A 20,604-nucleotide genomic window follows, 5' to 3' on the forward strand; every position below is an offset into this window, starting at 1 on the left:
CTTATCCGCTCTTGCTAACAACTTTATCTTCCAAAAGGTCGAAGAGAAAACAAGGGGATCTGCTATCTTGGACCTAATTCTTACCAACAGGGAGGAAATGGTTGAGGAAGTACGGCTGGCAGGGACCTTAGGAGGCAGTGATCATGCTATTCTTGAATTTTGGATAAAAAGGGGAGGAAGACCTGAGAAAATGCAGACCTCAAGGTTGGATTTCAAAAAGGAAGATTTTAATGGACTCAGAAAAAGGATAGGAAGAATCCAATGGCTGGATGTACTTAAGGACAAAAATGTCCAAGAAGGTTGGGAAATATTGTGAAATGAGATTCTCAAAGCACAATCGTTAACAATCCCTAAAAGAAGGAAAAATAGGAAATATTTAAAGAGACCAGAATGGATGAACACAGAACTTGCACACATGTTAAAATAGAAGAAAAATATGTTTATCAAATGGAAAGAGGAGGAATATCTTAAGAAGAATATAATGTGGTCTGAAGAAACTGTAGGGTAAGTGTCAGAAAAGCTAAAGTTAATAATGAATTGAGGCTTGCAACAGAGGCCAAAAGCAATAAAAAATGATTGGATGTTTACAAGATAAAAATAGTAAATTAAGAATTATGTTGAGAAGGCCGCACTTTTTTTTATTTCTATTTTGTATCTGTTTTCTCTCAGAAAGTAGATGGAGCATTAACTGATCTGCCCTGTGCTATTGGGTGAATAAACGAATGTAGGCTATCTATAAGTCAAAAGATGGTGAGGAAACACTTAGCTAACTTAAATGAATTCAAGTCTCAAAGTCCAGATGAATTACATCCTAGGATACTAAAGGAAGCAGCAGAGGTAATTGCTGAACCACTCGCCATAATCTTTGAAAATTCCTGGAGAACAGGAGAAGTTCCAGAAGATTGGAAAAGGACAAATGTTGTCCCTATCTTCAAAAAAGGGAAGAAGGTGGATCCAGGAGACTACAGGCCTGTGAGCCTGATTTCTATACCGAGAAAGATTTTTGAATGAATTATTAAACACCATGTATGCAAGTATTTGGATGAAAAGGGAGTAATTAACCAGACTAAGTCATGCCAGACTAATCTAATTTCCTTCTATGACAAAATCACCGACTGGGTTGATCAGAGAAATGCGGTGGATATAATATATCTTGACTTTACTAAAGCATTTGACAAAGTATCTCATACCATACTTATTGAAAAAAATACCAAATATGGGATTGACAAGGCAACTGTTAGGTGGATTTAGAACTGGCTGAGTGATCATACTTAAAGAGTGGTCATAAATGGCTGCACATCCAAGTGGAAGAATGTATCATGTGGGGTACCACATGGCTCTGTCCTAGGCCCAGCGTTGTTAAACATTTTTATAAATGATCTGGAGGAGGGAATTGATGGGAAACTGATCAAATTTGCGGACGACACAAAGCTGGATTGATAGCTAACACTAGTGAAGAGAGGGAGAGTATTCAAAAAGATCTAGAAAAACTTGAACAGTGTGCAGTGACTAACAGAATGGTATTTAACAAGGAGAAATGCAAAGTCCTACATCTAGGCAAGAAAAATGAAAAAAGCAAATAAAGAATGGGAGGAATTGAGCTAAGCAGCAGCACATGTGAAAAAGACTTGGATATACTAATAGATCATAGACTGTACATGAGTCAACAATGTGATGCAGCAGTCAAAAAGGCAAACACAATTCTGGGATGTATTAAGAGAAGCATAGAGTCTAGATCACGTAAGGTCATTATCCCCCTCTACTCTTCCTTAGTCAGACCTCATCTGGAATACTGTGTCCAGTTCTGGACACCCAACTTAAAAAAAAAGGGTGTTACAGCACTCTGACCCCTCCGAGCGCCAGGTGGGGTGCCCTGAACTTACCGCAACCCACTGTCCCTACCTACTTGCCTCGACCTGGCTAACCCCAGGCGACAACTGGACGGCGGTCCCTACCCTGGCTAGGGACCTGGCGACTGCACTAGATGTACCTAACTAATGGGGGACAGAGTACCGACAAGGAAAAGCAGATGGAGTGAGCAAACAGAAAATACTGAGCACCAGGCAAGCTGGAAAAGGAAGCTGATGAGCAAACTAGGGTACTGACTGAGAAGAACTGCAGACAGGACTAACTAGGAGCTGACAGAACCAATAACTGGCGGTGAGCTCAGGTCACCGCCAGCCTTAAGACTACAGGACTCCGCCCAGGGGCGGAGGGGGGAAGAGCCAACTCCCCGACTACTGCACAAGAGAGGTGGAGGCGTGCGGCCGACACCCTATGGGCGGACAAGCCCACGCCGCCGCCCACCGGCCGCCCCCCGTCAACGGGGAGGCCCTGACGTCCGAGCTCCAGGACGCTGGAGCCGAAGCCGGGGCGGCGCGCGCTGACCGGGGGCCCCGCGCCGCCCTGCACAGTAACACCTGACGTCAGAGCTCCAGGACGCTGGAGCCAAAGCCGGGGTGGCGCGCGCCGCCCTGCACGGTAACAAAGACATAGACAAACTGGAGCAAGAATTACCAAGATGGTGAGCGATCTGCAAATCATGTCCTATGAAGAATGGGAATGTTTCGCTTGCAAAAAAGAAGGCAAGAGGAGACCTAATAGCTGTCTACAAATATCTGAAGGGCTGCCACAGTGTAGAGGGATCAGCCCTATTCTCATTTGCACAAGGAAAGACTAGAAGCAATGGGATGAAACTGAAAGGGAGGAGACACAAATTAGATATTAGAAAAAAAACTGTCTGACAGTGAGGGTGATCAATGAGTGGAACAGGTTGCCACAAGAGGTGGTGAGTTCTCCTTCAATGGAAGTATTCAAACAAAGGCTGGACAAATATCTGTCTGGGATGATTTAGTGAATCCTGCACTGAGCAGAGAGTTAGACCTGATGACCCTGGAGGTCCCTTCCAACTCTACCATTCTAGGATTCTGTGAGCTACCTTCGTGCAAAATATGCACGTAAATAATGCTGCTTTTTTTTGTATGTGACCGAAATAACCACAATCCATAATTATGATGTTTTTCTGTGGAACTTAAAGGGAAATATGATAGATTAAGTCTACTACTTGAGAAAGCATAAAGAGCAAGTAATATGTTTACATTTGTATTGTAGGAAATGTGAAATTACTTCATTTCTCTAATAATGTCCTTAGTCTCTCTCATCTTAGAGAAAAAAATACATTATCAGGAAACAGGATACAGATGTCTGCAAACTATACTTTATGCTATACAATACACTGTTTAACACGAAATTCCTCACCCTCCGGAGTTCAGCAGAGCACAGTAATAGTGTAGCTCTTGGTGTGTGAAGGATCTTTCACAGGGGACGAAATAGAACGCACGACGCACTGCAAGCCACAGCAAATTCCACACCAATAGCCGCCTGCTGCCTGAGTAAGGCTGGGATGCTCGTCTGTAAAATGCGCTCTTAATATGCTAGTCTGAAGCTGGCCATATAGAGAGGAAATATAGTTCTTGGTTCTGATTCTGTATTCATGTTATTAACTGGGTTCTGGTACTGTATATATGAGTTTGATTCTGGTACTGTTTTTATAGTAAGAGCTTAGTTCTGGTTCTGTATTTAAGTTGTGAGCTTGAATCTGGTGCTCTATTTATGTTATGGGTTTGGTTCTGGTGCAGTATTTATGGTAAATAGATAAACAAGTTAAGGATGGAAGACAGGGTGTGGCTAGCCGCATCATATGCTCCCTCTGATCAGGGTGGGTTGTAAATCATTGACAAGGACTGTGTGTTTGCCCCCAGGCTAACATTTGCCAGCCAGCCCATGATTATGTCACTAAACATGACCTCTTGTTGCTGTTATTCTCTTGTAAGTATACCACTAGCAATACTAAATGTTAAATGTCATTCATAGAGTTGAGCGAACATACTCTGCCGAGCTTGATGCTCGTTCGAGTATTAGCGTACTCAATGGTACTCGTTACTCGAACGAGCATCAAGCCGTGTTCGACCTCGCCCCAGTTTTTGGCTCCTACCCGCTGTGACGTGCCTGTTTAGGCCCCTCCGAGAGAGAGAGAGAGAGAGAGAGAGAGAGAGAGAGATGAACCTAGAAAGAAAAAAAAAAGAGCTCGGGACCCGGCGTCCCACATACAAAAACGCTCGAGTCTCCCATTGCAGTTAATGGGGTTCGTTACTCGAGTAGAGCTCTCAAATTTTACGAAAAGCTCGACTCGAATAACGCGGACCCGAGCATTTGGGTGCTCGCTCATCTCTAGTCATTCACTATCCTCCTTCTGGAAAATATACTGTACATGTTATTTCCTGCCTTTTATTGATACATTTGGTCTCCTAAGAAATTATGATATGAATGCTGCTATGTGTTCCCTTATATTTCTGTTTACTCTACTGCTTTGCAATCCTATCTACTAAGATGTAATACAAATACACAATCATTCTTTTAAATAAAAATACCTTCACATTTGGGAATGTTTTCTGTCCATTGGCCTGTAGATTCGCAAGTTGTTACATCGGAACCATTTAATTTCCATCCTTCTGAGCAAGTGAATACACAAGTTGAGCCATAACTGTTCTTAGCCCATGGATGACTGCATGCAAAGGATCCTTGCAGAGGAGAATCGAGCGCCCCACATGTAACAGCTAGAAGAGAAATAATTATGTTCTGAAATCAAGGAGATCTGTTATATTCTAATAACTTCTACAGTAGCTTACAGTTGGGTCTAGACAGAGTCAACGGGCAAACCTTTGATAGGCATCTACATTCAGAATAGTTGAGGACATGTGACAGGATGACTTTGCATAGAAAAGTTAATCTATTGATACTTCCATGACTACCCCAGAGCTACCACAATTATATTTACATTATTTCAGAATGAGGCAAGATGAGTTAAAGAAAAAAAAAACAATAAGAAACGTCATTATTTTCAAAGGTTTGTTTGGCTATACCATAAATGCTGTATTGGTAGAGATCCAACTGGTGAGACCCTTACAGGCCACCCACTTCTGCATTCCTGATGGAGAGTTGAGCATCCATGTGTGATCACTTTCTATTAAAGTTGACTAGAAATCTAAAAACTATGGAATGGGACCTCCAATGGTGAACCATATATGGCATATTTAATCAATGTGCCATAAACATGTGATGAGAAACTAACTTAATGCCTATTAAGCTATATTTTAGAACTACAGAACTTTCAGGAAGATTGAATTTTTTATAGTAAATATTTTTTGCTAAATGAGGCACAAAAAGTTTTATTCTGACGTAGTTGTTGCTAGGGGAATGTGAGACAAAATTGCTGCCAATGAAGACAGGAGAGCGTTTTGTATCCTTGATTTTCACATCTACCAGTCTGTTATTAGTGTGCAATATAATTTTCATATTAAGTTTGGTGAAGATCCACCCAGCGGGCGCATAGTTTGTAAGTAGTACTGAAAGCAGAAATCCAGTAAGTGTGGAAACAGTGGACTGCGCCCATGCAAGCTTCACATGAAGTTCTCAAAAAATTCACCATCAGAGCAAGCAGAGAATTGGACGTCCCGCCGCCGCCTGCACAAACAGTTTGCAATGTTATCCCTGCCTACTGAAATTGTTACAGGCGCTGTAACCAGACGACAAAGTGAGGCGGCGTTCTTTTTGCGAGCGTATGCAAACGCTAATAGAAAGTGATTGCTTTGCACAATGTACCTTCACATTTGTCACAACTGGTTGGGATATGCTATGGCACCCAATGGCACATGAGGTTCGCCGTAATGCTGCTTTAACCCTATCAGGACTGCAATTGATTCGATAGTTTTAAAACTATGGGACAAATATGTCCTTTGGGTCTCAAAGGGTTAAAGGGCCAGAGGGCTGAAATGTGAAAAACTCCGTGTTAAAGAAATTTTGCTACTGCGCAAAATTTAAAGGGCCAGAAGCCCAATTTAAGAGCCTATCATTGAAGAGAGAGAGAGAGAACAGGCTTTTGGTGGGAAAATAGACTATGTAAAGTTTATATTAGGCAGTTGTGGGAGGGATATGATTACGAAAACCTGCTGCAGCATCTGCTGTTTAGCTGCCGAGAGGGGAAAAGACAGCAGCGTTATACTGTAAAGTCTATGAAATGATGGTAGCCGCAGACTCGCTTTTCGATTTTCTGAATTGCGACCAAGATGGGTCAAGAGTATTTCCAGATATGTTGCATTGGAAGGCTAAAAATCCTGAGGTTGGTGAGACCACTCTAATGTCTGTTACGGTTGTTCAGCATGGACTTAGGTCTGATGGGCTGAATATGAAAAATGAGTTACATTTAATAGTGTCTGATAACAATGACAAACAACAATTATGTAATAAGGCTAATGTATTTTGTGCATAAAATAATGGGTGAATGCAAAGTGTAAACTGGGTGCAACAGAAACCTCAGCTAAGACACCAGGGAATTATCTCAAATGTGAGGTTGAAAATAGTGAGTGGGTCGCATGTTTAATTTTTTTCCAATTTACTCCACTTAGAATTTTTAAAGAATTTTTCAGTACATTATATGGTATATTAAATAATACCACTGAAAAATACAACAAAAAAACAAGCTACCAGATAGCTATATTGATGGATAAATAAAAGAGTTAGGATCTTTTAAAAGTAGGGAGGAAAAACCAAAATGTAAAAAAAGGGGCCACGTCCTTAAGAGGTTAATGGTTCAAACTCTGATTGGGTCGTCGTTACTAGTGTGGTACCACAGGGGTCAGTATTGGGCCCTATTATTTTTAGCATATTTATTAATGACCTCATTGAGGGATTGTACAGTAGAATATCAACTGGATCTGGATAAGTTTGGGGACAGAAAAGTGGTAAATGATGTTCAACACTTATAAATGTAAGGTTCTGCATATGGGAAGAGAAAATACATGTCACCATTACACACTAAATGGAAAACCACTGGGAAACAATGACATGGAGAAGGACTTGGGGATTTTAGTTAACTGTAAACTTAACTGGGGCAAGCAGTGTCAGGCAGCTGCTGCCAAGGCAGATAGGGGCCATGGGGTGCATTAAAAGAGGTCTAGGGGCACATGACAAGAGCATTGTTCTTCCTCTTTACAAGTCACTGGTCAGACCAGGCATGGAATATTGTGGACAGTTTTTGAGTTTTTGTTTCATAATGTGCCAAATATGGAAGGTCTGGACTGCAGGCGGCCAGTTCACCCCTCAGACTCTTGTTCTGCAAAGCCATGCTGTTGTGATGCATGGTGTATGCGATTTAGCATTATCTTGCTGAAATATGCAAGGCCTTTCCTAAACGAGACATAGTCTGAATGGGAGTAAAAAGGTTCCTGCGCTCCTTTAGGACCCAATTCCACCAGGGATTGGAATTGCCAATAAATGAGTAAGTTAAAAACTTTTCTTTATTCCATATCCAAGTACAGTGCAACGCGTTTCGTCGCATATAGCGACTTTCTCAAGCACAATCATAAAAAACTCACATACATTAAACATATATATATATATATACAACAATCTTATGTGTTTGTATTAATTACCTTAGTGCTCCTCCTTTCTCCCGCAGGCACGTCTGTCTGCTGTCATGCCGGCGTCCTACTCCGTGCCGCCCACGTGACCAATCACGTGTGTCGACCTCGCGCGATGACGTCATCACGCCAACGTAGCCCCGACATCCACGGTGGAACGCATGGAGTAAGTGTATTCCCTGCGCTCCTCTCGGCCGTCTCATCAGTGGTAGCGTGACGACGTCATCACGCTCCACCAGAGCAGGCTCCAATGATGTGGAACGCTGTGCTGGAGCCAATGATGAAACGGCCGAGAGGAGCGCAGGGAATACACTTACTCCATGCGTTCCACCGTGGATGTCGGGGCTACGTTGGCGTGATGACGTCATCGCGCGAGGTCGACACACGTGATTGGTCACGTGGGCGGCACGGAGTAGGACGCCGGCATGACAGTAGACAGACGTGCCTGCGGGAGAAAGGAGGAGCACTAAGGTAATTAATACAAACACATAAGATTGTTGTATATATATATATATATATATATATGTTTAATGTATGTGAGTTTTTTATGATTGTGCTTGAGAAAGTCGCTATATGCGACGAAACGCGTTGCACTGTACTTGGATATGGAATAAAGAAAAGTTTTTAACTTACTCATTTATTGGCAATTCCAATCCCTGGTGGAATTGGGTCCTAAAGGAGCGCAGGAACCTTTTTACTTTTATTGGATATAGCTACAGTGGATCACACCCAGAGTGTGATACAGTTATCCTGGCAGCTCTCCCGATATAGCCCGTCGGGATACCGTGGACACACAGGGAGATGACCGGCAGTATATATTAAAGCGAACCAGGACTTGGAGGTGTAGGTGGAGCTCAGGACCGGGCTCCACTATACACCGGGTGAGTCCCATTTTGTGTGAATTATTGTCCACATTGAGATTGCTTTCCATTATTCGTAGTGCGCTGTCCTGATACATATATTATAGTCTGAATGGGGGCATATGTTGTAATACCTCTATATTCTGCTCAGCATTGATAGTGCTTTGCAAGATGTGTAAGCTGCCCCTACCATAGACACTAATGCAACCCTATGCCGTCAGAGATGCAGACTTTTGAACTGTGTGCTAAAAACAAGCTTCATGGTCCCTTGCCTCTAGAATACATGTCTGTGGTTTCCAAAAAGACTCAAATTTTAATTCACCTGACCCCAGAACAGTTTTCCATTTTACTTCAGTCCATTTAAATTAGTTTTGGCCAAGAGAACAGAATGACGTCATGAATTGACCCGGCACCGGCGTCCAGCATGAGGGAGGAAATGTATCATATATACTCGAGTATAAGCCTAGTTTTTCAGCACATTTTTTTATGCTGAAAAAGCCCCCCTCGGCTTATACTCGAGTCAGGTAAAAAAAAAAACGTGCAATACTCACCTCCCAGTCTGCGTCTGTGTCCCCGTTGCGATGGTCTTCCCGGCAGTCCGGCAAGCTGCTTGAGAATTCTCCCCACTGTCATCACCCTGCTCAGCTTTGAATTTCCCCGCCGTCAGCGCTGTGTAGGTAAGCGTTGTGATTGGATCGAGCTCCAGCCAATCACAGCCGGCGCTCGATCATTCACAGCCATTCAGTGGATGACATCACTAAATGGCTGTGAATGGTTTATCGAGCACCGGCTGTGATTGGCTGGTGCTCAATTCAATCACAGTACTTCCTTACACAGCCCTGACGGCAGGGGAATTAAAAGCCGAGCAGGGAGATGACAGCGGGGAGAATTCTCAAGCAGCCTGCTGCACCACTGGGGAGACCATTACACCGGGGACACAGACGCAGGCTCGGAGGTGAGGATTGCATTTTTTCTTTGCCTAGTATATACTCAAGTATAGCTAGGCTTATACTCGAGTCAATAAGTTTTACCAGTTTTTTCGTGGTAAAACTTATTGACTCGGCTTATACTCGGGTCGGCTAATACTCGAGTATATACGGTAAGTGAATTTTAACTATTTTATATAAATGGATGTGTTTTATGTATTTTATTGATTATTTACTTGAAAAAGGCAATACAAGATTGCCGAAACGCATTGTATGTGTAATAAACTAACCGTACAAACCACGGACAAACGGCTGATCCCTCTGTGTTCCGAAGAGCAAGGATTTTTTCCTTTCTACCAACTGCATCTAACCCAGCCCCAGAGTGGGCTATTATCTGCCAGGACGACTCTTCAAGAATCTAGATATTGGAACCGGAGGAGGTTGATAGGAGACTGTGGAGAACTAGGTGCTGGTGGATTTTCCGATAGAAATCCACTGAGCACCAGGTGAGTGCACATCAAATTGATCCTCATATACCCTTAATTCATTTAAACGAGGTGCTGATAAGTGTTTTTGTTGTTTGGCCAAGAGAAGACGTTGGTGTGATATATGGCTTCCTCTTGGCATTATACTGCTTTAACTTGCATTTCTGGGCCATACAGTGAACTGAGTTCAAAGATAATGATCTCTGGAAGTATTCCTGAGCCCATGCAATGATTTGCACTACAGAATCATGCCTGTTTTTGATGCCTTGCTGTCTGAGATCCCCTAGATCTCAAGCATCCAAAACTGACTTTGTCCCGTGTGCACATCAATTTCTCTATTTTTGATATGATTTTGTTTTTCATTAGGTAGTCTACACCCTTCTTTTTAACTGTATTTCGGCAAACATTGCATCTGCTTCTCCCGATTCAAAAAAAAAAACTTTTCTATTTTCAATAAGTTTTTATTGTGATATTAGGCAGCATTACATAATGGTAATCAGATTGTCATACAGAATATTGACCCACACAGCACATTTTCTTTTTATTCTCACTTTCTCAACATATTCACAAATATTTATAAAGAGATAATAAAAATTCTGGGACGGGAAGATAGTGGTAGGGAGGGAGAATGGGGCGGGGGGGGGGGGCATGGGATTAAGGAGGTCAGTAGGTACATCCTAGTTTCCATCCATAATTCTGCTCTGATCAGATCCTTATCTGCCAGTATCTCAGCAGAGCACATCCGAAACCAGTTTATTACTTTGAAATTATTAGAAGATTCGAATATTGAAAATGGTCCGGCTCTTGTGGAACCATCCCTTTTTTTAACCCCGTCTATCCAGGGCTGACAAGTTTCTTTAAAACTGCTAGTTCTATCTTGTCTTATTGCGAACAGTTTTTCAAGTGCGCTATGCTCAGATATCATGTCAACAAGGTTTTGTACTGTAGGTATTTTAGTGGATTTCCACCCCCTTACAATCAATAATTTAACACCAAGCAGCATGTGAGTAATGAACTTCCTGCTCTGAATGAGAAAATTCTCCACACCCAACAGCAAAATTGCCGTTTGTGGTTTTAATTTTAGAGTAATCCCCAATATATTATAAATAATTGTAGGGACTGATTTCCACAGAGATTGAAGATAAGGGCATTCCCAGAATAGGTGTAGAAGGTATCCGACCTCACTGCAGCCCCTCCAGCAGATCCCCGGGGTACCCGGAAATAGCTGAGCCATTCTTAAAGGAGAGTACTACCATCTCGTTAATACTTTTTGATGAACTTCCAGCAATTTAGCACTTAAAGTACATTTACAGACCCATTCACAAGCTTTAGCCCAGTAATTCAGATCATATGAGATTTTTAGGTCTCTTTCCCAATTAAGAATGTGGACTTTTTTCTGTTTATTCGGTTCTTCTGCCACTTCTCCATTGAAGTTCTCATACTAATATTTTAATTTACTTTTTGGAGTTTCCTGTGCGAATAATAAGTTGTACAAATATATAGGTAATGTTAGCGTAAAATTTGTTTTAAGTGACTTTTTCTGTAACTATTGTAGGAGATCTCCAGAGGTCAGTTTTTCAGTTTAGAGTTTTCCTGAATGTCTGATAAGAAACTGATTCCCCTTTTCCTCCAATTTTTAACTGATAAATTAGGAATTAACAGTTCCAATGTATCAATAGGTAGGGGTACCTGTTTCTTCGGGGAGTGAGAACTAGAAATCTTAAGCATATACAACCATGTTTCTATTGAAGCTTTAATGGTCGGACAGCTTGGGATTTTAATGTTCGGGTCAATTGAGGCTGCTAGCAAGGTTGTGCGAAGGTTTCCACCTCCTCCTAAGTGTTTTTCTATTGTCGGGCAACTGATGTTATTTTGTGGGGCATACCAGGTTCTCAGTTGCTTTATTATAGTGGCTCTGTAATATGTTGTAAGGTAAGGGACTATAATATAGAGGCTGCCACCCTTGGTTTCTTTCTTTTCCAAGTAAATGTCAACATTTGGTTTTGTAAAAGTTTGAGATATTTCTGGGGGATCAGTAGTGTGATAGTCCTAAAAATATATAGGATTTTTGGTAGTACCATCAATTTATATAATAGTATTCTCCCTAGCCATGAAGGTTCTGTTTTATCAAATCCATCTAAAACTTTTTGTAACGAGTTGAGCAAAGGATATAGGTTTGTTACTGGCATATTACTAAGAGGGAGGGTAAGCTTTAGTCCCAAGTAAGGGATCGCCTCTGTTTCCCACGAGAAGGGAAACTCTCTCTTGATGCTTTTTTTTTTTAAGGTTTTTTGGTACATTGATCCCCAATATTTGAGACTTATGGGCATTAATTTTATAGTACAAAACTTGTCCAAAGCTATTTATAATTCTTGATACCGCTCTGAGGGATGATACTGGGTGGGTCATAAGCAGCACAACATCGTCTGCAAATAGGCCTATTTTGTGTTGACAGAATGGTAGAGAAATACCCCTGATTTCCGGGTCTGTCCTTATTTTCTCAGCAAATGGTTCTATTGTCAAGACAAACAACAAGGGAGAAAGAGGGCAGCCCTGGCGTGTACCATTGGTAATTTGGAAGCAACTAGAGAAGGTACCGTTAACTAATACTCTCGCCGATGGAGAGGAGTATAACGCTTGGATAGCCCCAAGGATTTCTCCTTGGAATCCAAATTTCTCCAATATGGCAAATGCATATCCCCAGTGAATCCTGTCAAACGCCTAATCCGCCTCCAGCGTAAGGAGCAGAGAAGGCGTTTGCATCCCTGTTGCCCCAGTCAGCAGATCTATTATTCTTCTTGTACCGTCCAACGCTTGGCAGTCCAGAGTGAAACCTACTTGATCACTATGTACTAAAAGCGGAATGATCTCCATTAATCTCTGGGCTAAGATTTTTGCATATATCTTTGTATCACTGTTTATTAAAGAAATTGTTACTATTGTGGCTTGGAGCATCTCCGCAGGTAGTTTCCCTTGCTTCCTGGCTTCATTAAATATTTTAGTAAGATTTACGGACAACTCTTTACCAGAAATTTGATAGTACTCCTTGGAATACCCGCCAGGGCCCGGGGCTTTATCTTTTTTGAGAGTGTTTATTATTTTGAGAGTCTCCTGTTTAGTGATTGGAGCATTGAGTGTATCCAGTTGGTTATGACTAATTGCCGGGAGCTTTATGGCACTCAGAATCTCCTTTATGCTTTCCTTACTAGGTTGGGTTATTGAGCTCTCGTCTTTTAAGTTGTAAAGCTTTGCGTAGAATCTGTTGAAAGCTATATCTTTTGGGTTGCTAATTTTATATTCTGAGCCTGGTTCTCTAATAAACGGTATTTTAGACCTAATTCTTATTTGTTTCACTTTACGAGCCATATAACTACCAAATTTATTATTATCTGTATAATAAATGGTTTTGTGGGCCCTAAGTAATTTTTCATGATCTAGTGTTAAGTGATCTCTTATTTGTTGTCTCGCTCTCAGTATTTTACGATGGATAGTATCCGTCGGGGTTCTTTGTGCCAGTAGCTCTAAATCTTTTACTTGTGTTAGAAGTTCGTTTAAGTTTTTAGTTTTTTATTTTTTATATTGAGACCCTTGTTGTATCATTAAACCCCTGATTACTGCCTTGTGTGCATTCCACAGAAAAAACCCTTTTGAGACAGCCATTTTTTTAAATTACTATCACATTTGCTTGTAAGAAGACTCGGATAAATATCTTGACTATCTTCTCTTTTTAGAGACAAACATACCGCCATCTCCCAAGATTTTTTTTCAAAATCGGATTCTGATTTAGAATTAGTAAGTGCCTCCTGATAAATCTCTTTACGTAATTAAAAATGGTATTGTAGGCAGCGTAAAAAAGTAATGTACAATAAAATTTTGGGGAGCTTTTATCTAATTTATAGCTAAGCAAAATGCTTGAGTGTTCGTATCTGGAAGTTCTTTTGAGCATCCAATTCTTCTAACCACATTTATGTAGCCTATTAGAGATATTCTTCCTCTCTTCTTGAAAGATTTCCCCAGCATCACATGTTCTCACTACTGAAATACTACTAATTCTCCTACTGAAATAAAATGATTTCTCTGGAAGGGATGACATCTCCCCGCACCCAGCAAAGTATTTCCTGCTTCTGATTTCCCCGTAAAGACTAGTCATTACCGAACCATTAAGATAATTTCCTTTTAGCTTGAAATCTAGAAGATTAATAGATTCAAAGTCATTTGTTCCAGTAAGTTTAAAATTCTATGAGTTAAAATGAATGCATTCTAAAAATAAAAATACACTATTTTGATCACTTTTCCAGACTAATAACATTTAATCTACAGAATATATAGTAAATAATAGACTCATGAGAGAGACTATTCATAGAATAAATGAAATTCTCCTCCCACCAGGACATATAAAGACTTGCCAGGGAAGGAAACAATTTCAACCTCATGGGGAAGCATTTTATTTATAAGCAATGCAAATAAGTAAGATGGATTTACTACCTCTGTAGCGCCACCTATTGGATGGCAGCATATCTTCATATCCATGTCAGACTCTTTATACAGGTCTTTATAGAAATGATTGGGAATAGAAAACCGAGCCAAAACAGTGTACAGACAGCTGTTTGCACCTCATCAGTGTACAGTAGGTTTCTGGCTTAGCTGGTGAGAAGCCTGTAATGTGCGTCAGGGGGGGTGTCATGTCTACTTAAGGAGAGCAACCAAAAAGTGGGTGGAGACACTTGGGGGGTGAGTGGGTCTGGGGATTGTATAGTCTGTCCCCAAGGAGAGCATCTAAAAGTGGTGTGGGGACACCTAGAAGGTGAGTGGAGGAGACTTATAAGGTCATGCAAGCATCTCTTGGTAATTTATGCAAATAAAGAAGATGGAATTATTACTGACCATCAAACAAAATAAATATCATTTAAAAGAAAGTCAGTTTCCATCACTATGGATTCATTTTAGTCCTGAGAGTACATACCATATTTTTGAAGATGAAATTGCAATTGCATGTGAAGCTAAATTATGCGGAATCCAAGAATATAAAATCTGACATCCTAAGTCATCCATTTATATCCTAAGCACCAAATGAAATGTTGAAAATTCCTAAGTACCTCCGAGATAACATAGCTATAATAGCAACTACAGTACTTCCCAGATACTTATGTTACTCTACATGGATCTCCACAATAATAATCCATCGTATATGTATCTGAATAAAACTAGCCATGGATGTATTGACTAATAACGATAAATGTATTAGGGCGGATTCACACGAGCGTGTTTATTTGCATACAATTGTGCGCACAAAAACACGCGTCTATTAGAACCATTGGTTCCCTATGGTGTGTTCACATGTTCGTGTTTTACAGGCATGCAAATGCATGTACCTGCAAAACATAGGACATGCATGCATCATAGGTCCGTGGTGCGTGTCAATTATTCTCCAGCAGGGTGTCCCATTCTTACTGAACACTGTGACAGCACTGTCACAGTGTTCAGTGACAAGGGGACACCCCACGGGGAGTAAAGAATCCCCTGCCACAGCTGTCACAGCTGTGATAGCTGTGGCAGAGGATCGCAATGTTCTCCCATTGCTTTCAATGGGACTGGCGCTTCTGCAGTCCCATTGAAAGCAATGGGCTTCTGGCAAGCCCTGCAGGGATTTTCGGGGAAGGGCTTTAAATATAAGCCCTTCCCTGAAAAATCATCCTTAGCCTGTGTAAAAAAATAAAAATATATATACTCACCTCTCCTCAGCTGCCAGGACTCAGGGGCGTCTAGCCTGTCTTCTCCCTGCACTGCTCTGACTCTGTTTCAGCAGGCGGGGATTTCAAATCCCCGCCTGCTGAAAGGGCTGTATCTGATTGGCTGAGTGCAGAATGCTGTCACAATGTTCAGTGACAAGGGGACAAGGGGACTTCCCGCTGGGAATAAATTCACACACATTGGCGGAGAGGTGAGTATATATATATTTTTTTTTTTACACAAATCACTGGTGATTTTCAGGAAAGGGCTTATATTTCAAGCCCTTTCCTGAAAATCACTGCAGGGGCTGCTGGTTTTGTGCACGCCAATGTACAGCACACGCTCGTGTGAATGCACCCATAGTCATTATAAACATTTGCTAGACGTGATTCCACATGCGCTTATTCAAAGCATTATATGAAGTTAGAAAAAACGTTTGAAATATAGAAAACAAAAGTACGGGAAGTTGAGGGACAAACTGAATAACTAATAATTGTAGGCTACACAGCAAAGGGATGTTAATAATTATTAATAGTATGCAAACAGGTATATGGATAATATTTAGCTTTGCTTACTGCATATTAAAACATTGTATAGGACAGAAGAATATGTCTGGAAAGCAATCTCTGAGAGGGCATGGGCCCAGGGGTTGGGGGGAAGGGTACTAGGGTAGACAATAGTCAAACACTAATATATTAAGAAGTAGTGTCAGGCTAAGTAAGATCTGTATGTGTGTAGCATAAACTAGATACCATAAGTGAATGAAAGAGTGAATATATGAAAGTCATTTTATTACACGTGTAGTGAAGAAGAAAGAAAAGTAGTTTTTATTGCAGGTAAATAGTTCTAAAAGTGTATTAAAGCCCCAAATAGGGGGAAAAGTGATAAAGGGAAGAGTGAGAGAAGGAGAAAGGGAGGAAGAGGGAAAAAATATTATATATTTCTTCCTATGATAGCGAGTTATATATTCTTTACCTGTACAATGTGGTTCTGCACTGCTCCACTTCCCAGAAGAGAGACATTGGCTCCTATCTGTTCCATTAAGGACAAATCCATGAAAACACCCAAAGAGGCAGGAAGACTGAAAGCTGAAGTTTCCCCATGGATGAGAACAATTCATGTACCCCTGAGATAGAGCTGATAAGTGCTGGCATTGTACAACTATGAAAGAAGACAATACAGAAATGTAACAAAGGAAATATATATATTTTAGATCTCAGTGTATTATCTATTGGGTACATTTTACATGGTATATCTAATTCCCTTCTGTTTGAAGTTATGATGCTATGACAGATTAATCACATGGTGGATTAGTGGATCTAATTGGTGTCCCATGGACCTCATTAGCATATAATTACTTTCATGCTATCTCATTTATGACAGAAAAGAAGCTCTTGTGGAGTGCATAAACAGAGACAGAATTATTCAACTGTTTGAAAACTCCTTCTCAAACTCATCAGTTTGCATCAATTAACATTAGTTTCATTTAGTTTTTTTCAAACACTAATCTGTTATGTCCGCTTGGCGCTCTAAGCGCCACTCCGAACGGATGCAAAAGTGTCCTATTTAAAACCGCAATCACGCACATAGTATTGCAAGGACCAATTACACCTCTCCAGGTAAAGATGGAAGGACCCATGTCCCTTACTACTCAGGGAAAGGGGGGAACCCCTGCCTAAAAGCAGAGTAATCGTCCTGATAAGGTTGGGCCCACTGCCTTCATTTGGGACCTAGCTATCCTTGATCAGGAACCTGTAGAGATGCACTATACACACATGGACATGACAAAACACTTTTCACACACACTGAACTCAGAACAGGACTGCACATAAAGCACATGTCTGGCCACTTGCACAGACATACAGAACACGTTGCTGTTCACACCAACATACAGAATAACACAAACCATATAGAACAGGACTTCACATAGAGCACGTCTGACCGCCTGTACAGACATAAAACACGTCGCTGTTCACACCAACATACAAGGTTGTGCATACAACATGTAATGGGAACCCCACCCAGAGCTCACATGCATACAGATGGTAAACCATAGCCAGTCCAAGTGTCCTCACACCAGGGGAATAGGGAGAGTCAGCCACCAGGCTGACATAGGGAGCAGTGTCAGGCATCACCCACCTGACACACACACATAAGACATGAGGCGTCTGGGGGCCATACCTGCCCAGGGGTAGGTCACATGTGGTTGTAAAGATGCTTGAATATTCTAGAACTAAGCATACATAATCTTTTAGACCAAACAACGTTCACTCAACCCAGATCATTGGCTTCATAGAGACAACTGGTCGGTTGTTACTTGACTCATACAAGTGACAATTCTAAACATCACACACTCAGCATAACTTTCTGTACACAGACAGGAGGAGGGTCACTGCTACTTCTGTTTGTGAACCCAAGAGCCCTTCCTCTATCAGTCTCTTCCTTTCAGTCTACAATGTGCCAAGAGTAAACTATTTTGCTTAATATTACAGAACACAAATTGAAAAGAATGACAATATCTCTATCACTCTATCCCAGATTCCTGTTAACACAATAGGGTGCCACTCCAGGCCTGTGTTACTTTACACAGGTCAGGGTTTTCCCCACTTGGGAACCACATCGTTCTCTTCTTTCCAGGCCTTAACCTCAAGTGCCCCTCTATCTCCACCACTACTATAAAGCGTATTGTTCAGTCCATTTCAAGGACTGACTAGGCCACACTATAGACCTCCAGGGTACTCAGTCTTAACCACAACTACTTGCTTGTTTGCTTAGAGCTGATATCTCTCAAAGACCCAACTGGATCTAGTTACAAGATCCACTAGGTATAAGCCAAACACTGCTCCCTGATTTCTTCCAGCTGATGTTCCTATCCACAGTCCAAGCAGACTCTCCCACCCAGGCTGAGAGTGCACTCAGCCAATACTCTGTGGCAGCCTACATAATGCACTGCAAGTCACCATCTTCTGTGGCCAGACTTTCCTGGTCCCAGATTTCAAGTGGTCACCTTATTATCTCATCCTCTGTTCACAAAAAAACTTCTTTCAGACCACATGGACTTTAATGAGATAAAAATAGGCCCCGCATTAAGGTGCCAGGTTTTGCCACCAAGGATAGAAAAGCCTCGGTTATCCAGTGGGCTTCAATTCCCTGAGATGCCTCTCCAGGCAGACTGAGAAAGAGGACGATAGGCAATCCTGGACACTAGGTGCTGGTGGATTCCCTGATTCCTGATGAATTCCGCTGAGCACTAGGTGAATGTCTGTCAGTAGAGATGAGCGAGCATACTTGCTAAGGGCAATTGCTCGAGCAAGCATTGCCCTTAGCGAGTACCTGCCCGCTCGAGAGAAAAGGTTCGTCTGCCGGCGCGGGTGACAGGTGAGTTGTGGCAGTGAGCAGGAGGAGTGGGGGGGGGGGAAGAAAGAGATCTCCCCTCCGTTCCTCCCCGCTCTCTCCCGCCGCTCCCTGCCTGCCGCCGGCAGCCAAACCTTTTCTCTCAAGCGGGCAGGTACTCGCTAAGGGCAATGCTCGCTTGAGCAATTGCCCTTAGCGAGTATGCTCGCTCATCACTATTTGTCAGCTTTATTACATATCTTGGCTTACTATCTGATCATAAGTTGCGATAGATGTCTATTTACTTATATTTTATAAAAGTTCATATTTTTATGTATTTATGTTAAAAATTACAGGATTTGACAATTACACTTATTTATGTAATGCAACTAAAATTAATTATTCATTTTACAGACTGCATTACTTTAAAAACTAAAAGTAATCAAATTATGAAATTATACAGTATTTCCTATACATAAGCAGAAGCTATGGCGCAAACCTGAGCGCACTGTGCTAAAATGACCCAAAATGTATTCAAGTAGTATGGGTCACAAATGGGAAGACAGCCTCAAAGATTCAATGGCGATGAAAATGAGCATTACCGTATTGACACTCCGGTCCATTAAATCCTGGAGCACAATCACACGTGTAATTGTTGATTGTCTCAATGCATTCTCCATGACCGCTACATGATGACTGGTCACACGAAGCTACAATGAGAAAAAGACAAGGGAGATAAAAAGTTAGTTAAGTTTAAGCAGAAAACAGTTGGGCCTTAGTCACACGGGTGTTTTTTCCCGCGATTTGCGGATCGCATGACGGATGTGCATTCGCAAATCGCGTGACTGGGGCCGAAAAATCGCCCGAAAATACTGCTCCTAGCTGCGTTTCAATAGAAACGGGTCGGAGCTGTCCAGCACATTGAATTCAATGGAGCCGGCAATACAGCCGGCTCCATTGAAAGCAATGCGCTGCGGGCGATCGCGGGATGAATTTTCGGGAAGGGCTTAAATATATAAGCCCTTCCCTGAAATTCATCCAGAAATGTGTAAAAACCAAAAAATATATATATACTCACCTTGTCCTGGCAGACGGAGTTCAGCCGCGGCCAGCGGCAGTTCTCCTGAACTGCTCAGAGAATGAGCTGCCTCTGATTGGTCACAGCCTGAGCAATCAGAGGCAGCTCTCACTCACACCCATTCATGAATTCATGAATGGGTGTGAGTGAGTGCTGCCTCTGATTGGCTCAGCGCAGGGACCAATCAGGGGCAGCTCTCACTCACACCCATTCATGAATTCATGAATGGGTGTGAGTGAGAGCTGCCTCTGATTGCTCAGGCTGTGACCAATCAGAGGCAGCTCATTCTCTGAGCAGTTCAGGAGAACTGCCGGCCAGCCGCGGCTGAACTCCGTCTGCCGGGATAAGGTGAGTATACATATTTTTTTTGTTTTTACACATTTCTGGATGAATTTCAGGGAAGGGCTTATATATTTAAGCCCTTCCCGAAAATTCATCCCGCGATCACCGGCAGCCCATTGCTTTCAGTGGAACCTGCTGTATTGCCGGCTCCATTGAATTCAATGGGCAAACATCGTTCTTCTCTGCCACAGCTGTTACAGCTGTGGCAGAGGAGAATGATTTGTCTACTATATGTTCTCAATGGGGTCGGTGCTGCTGCCGCCGGCCCCATTGAGCGCTTATAGAGAAGAGAACAGGAATCGCAGATCGCAGATGGGTGCGATCTGCGATTTCTGTTCTATAATTTATCGGACGAGCGCATAAAAAGCGCTC

At 41.9% G+C, this 20,604-nt stretch overlaps 1 protein-coding gene across 1 annotated transcript in view; it reads right to left on the bottom strand.

Annotated features, from left to right (window-relative positions):
- LOC136620282 (P-selectin-like) overlaps positions 1–20,604 on the bottom strand; it is a 141,951-nt gene that overhangs the window by 83,328 nt on the left and 38,019 nt on the right. Inside the window, exons 6-8 of the mRNA XM_066594982.1 lie at positions 19,415–19,522; positions 16,455–16,640; positions 4,431–4,616 (exon numbers count right to left, since the gene is read on the bottom strand). Coding sequence (XP_066451079.1) covers positions 4,431–4,616; positions 16,455–16,640; positions 19,415–19,522 — 480 coding nt within the window. The remainder of the gene's footprint in view (positions 1–4,430; positions 4,617–16,454; positions 16,641–19,414; positions 19,523–20,604) is intronic.

This window comes from Eleutherodactylus coqui, chromosome 3, assembly GCF_035609145.1.
Source record: "Eleutherodactylus coqui strain aEleCoq1 chromosome 3, aEleCoq1.hap1, whole genome shotgun sequence".
NCBI lineage: Eukaryota > Metazoa > Chordata > Amphibia > Anura > Eleutherodactylidae > Eleutherodactylus > Eleutherodactylus coqui.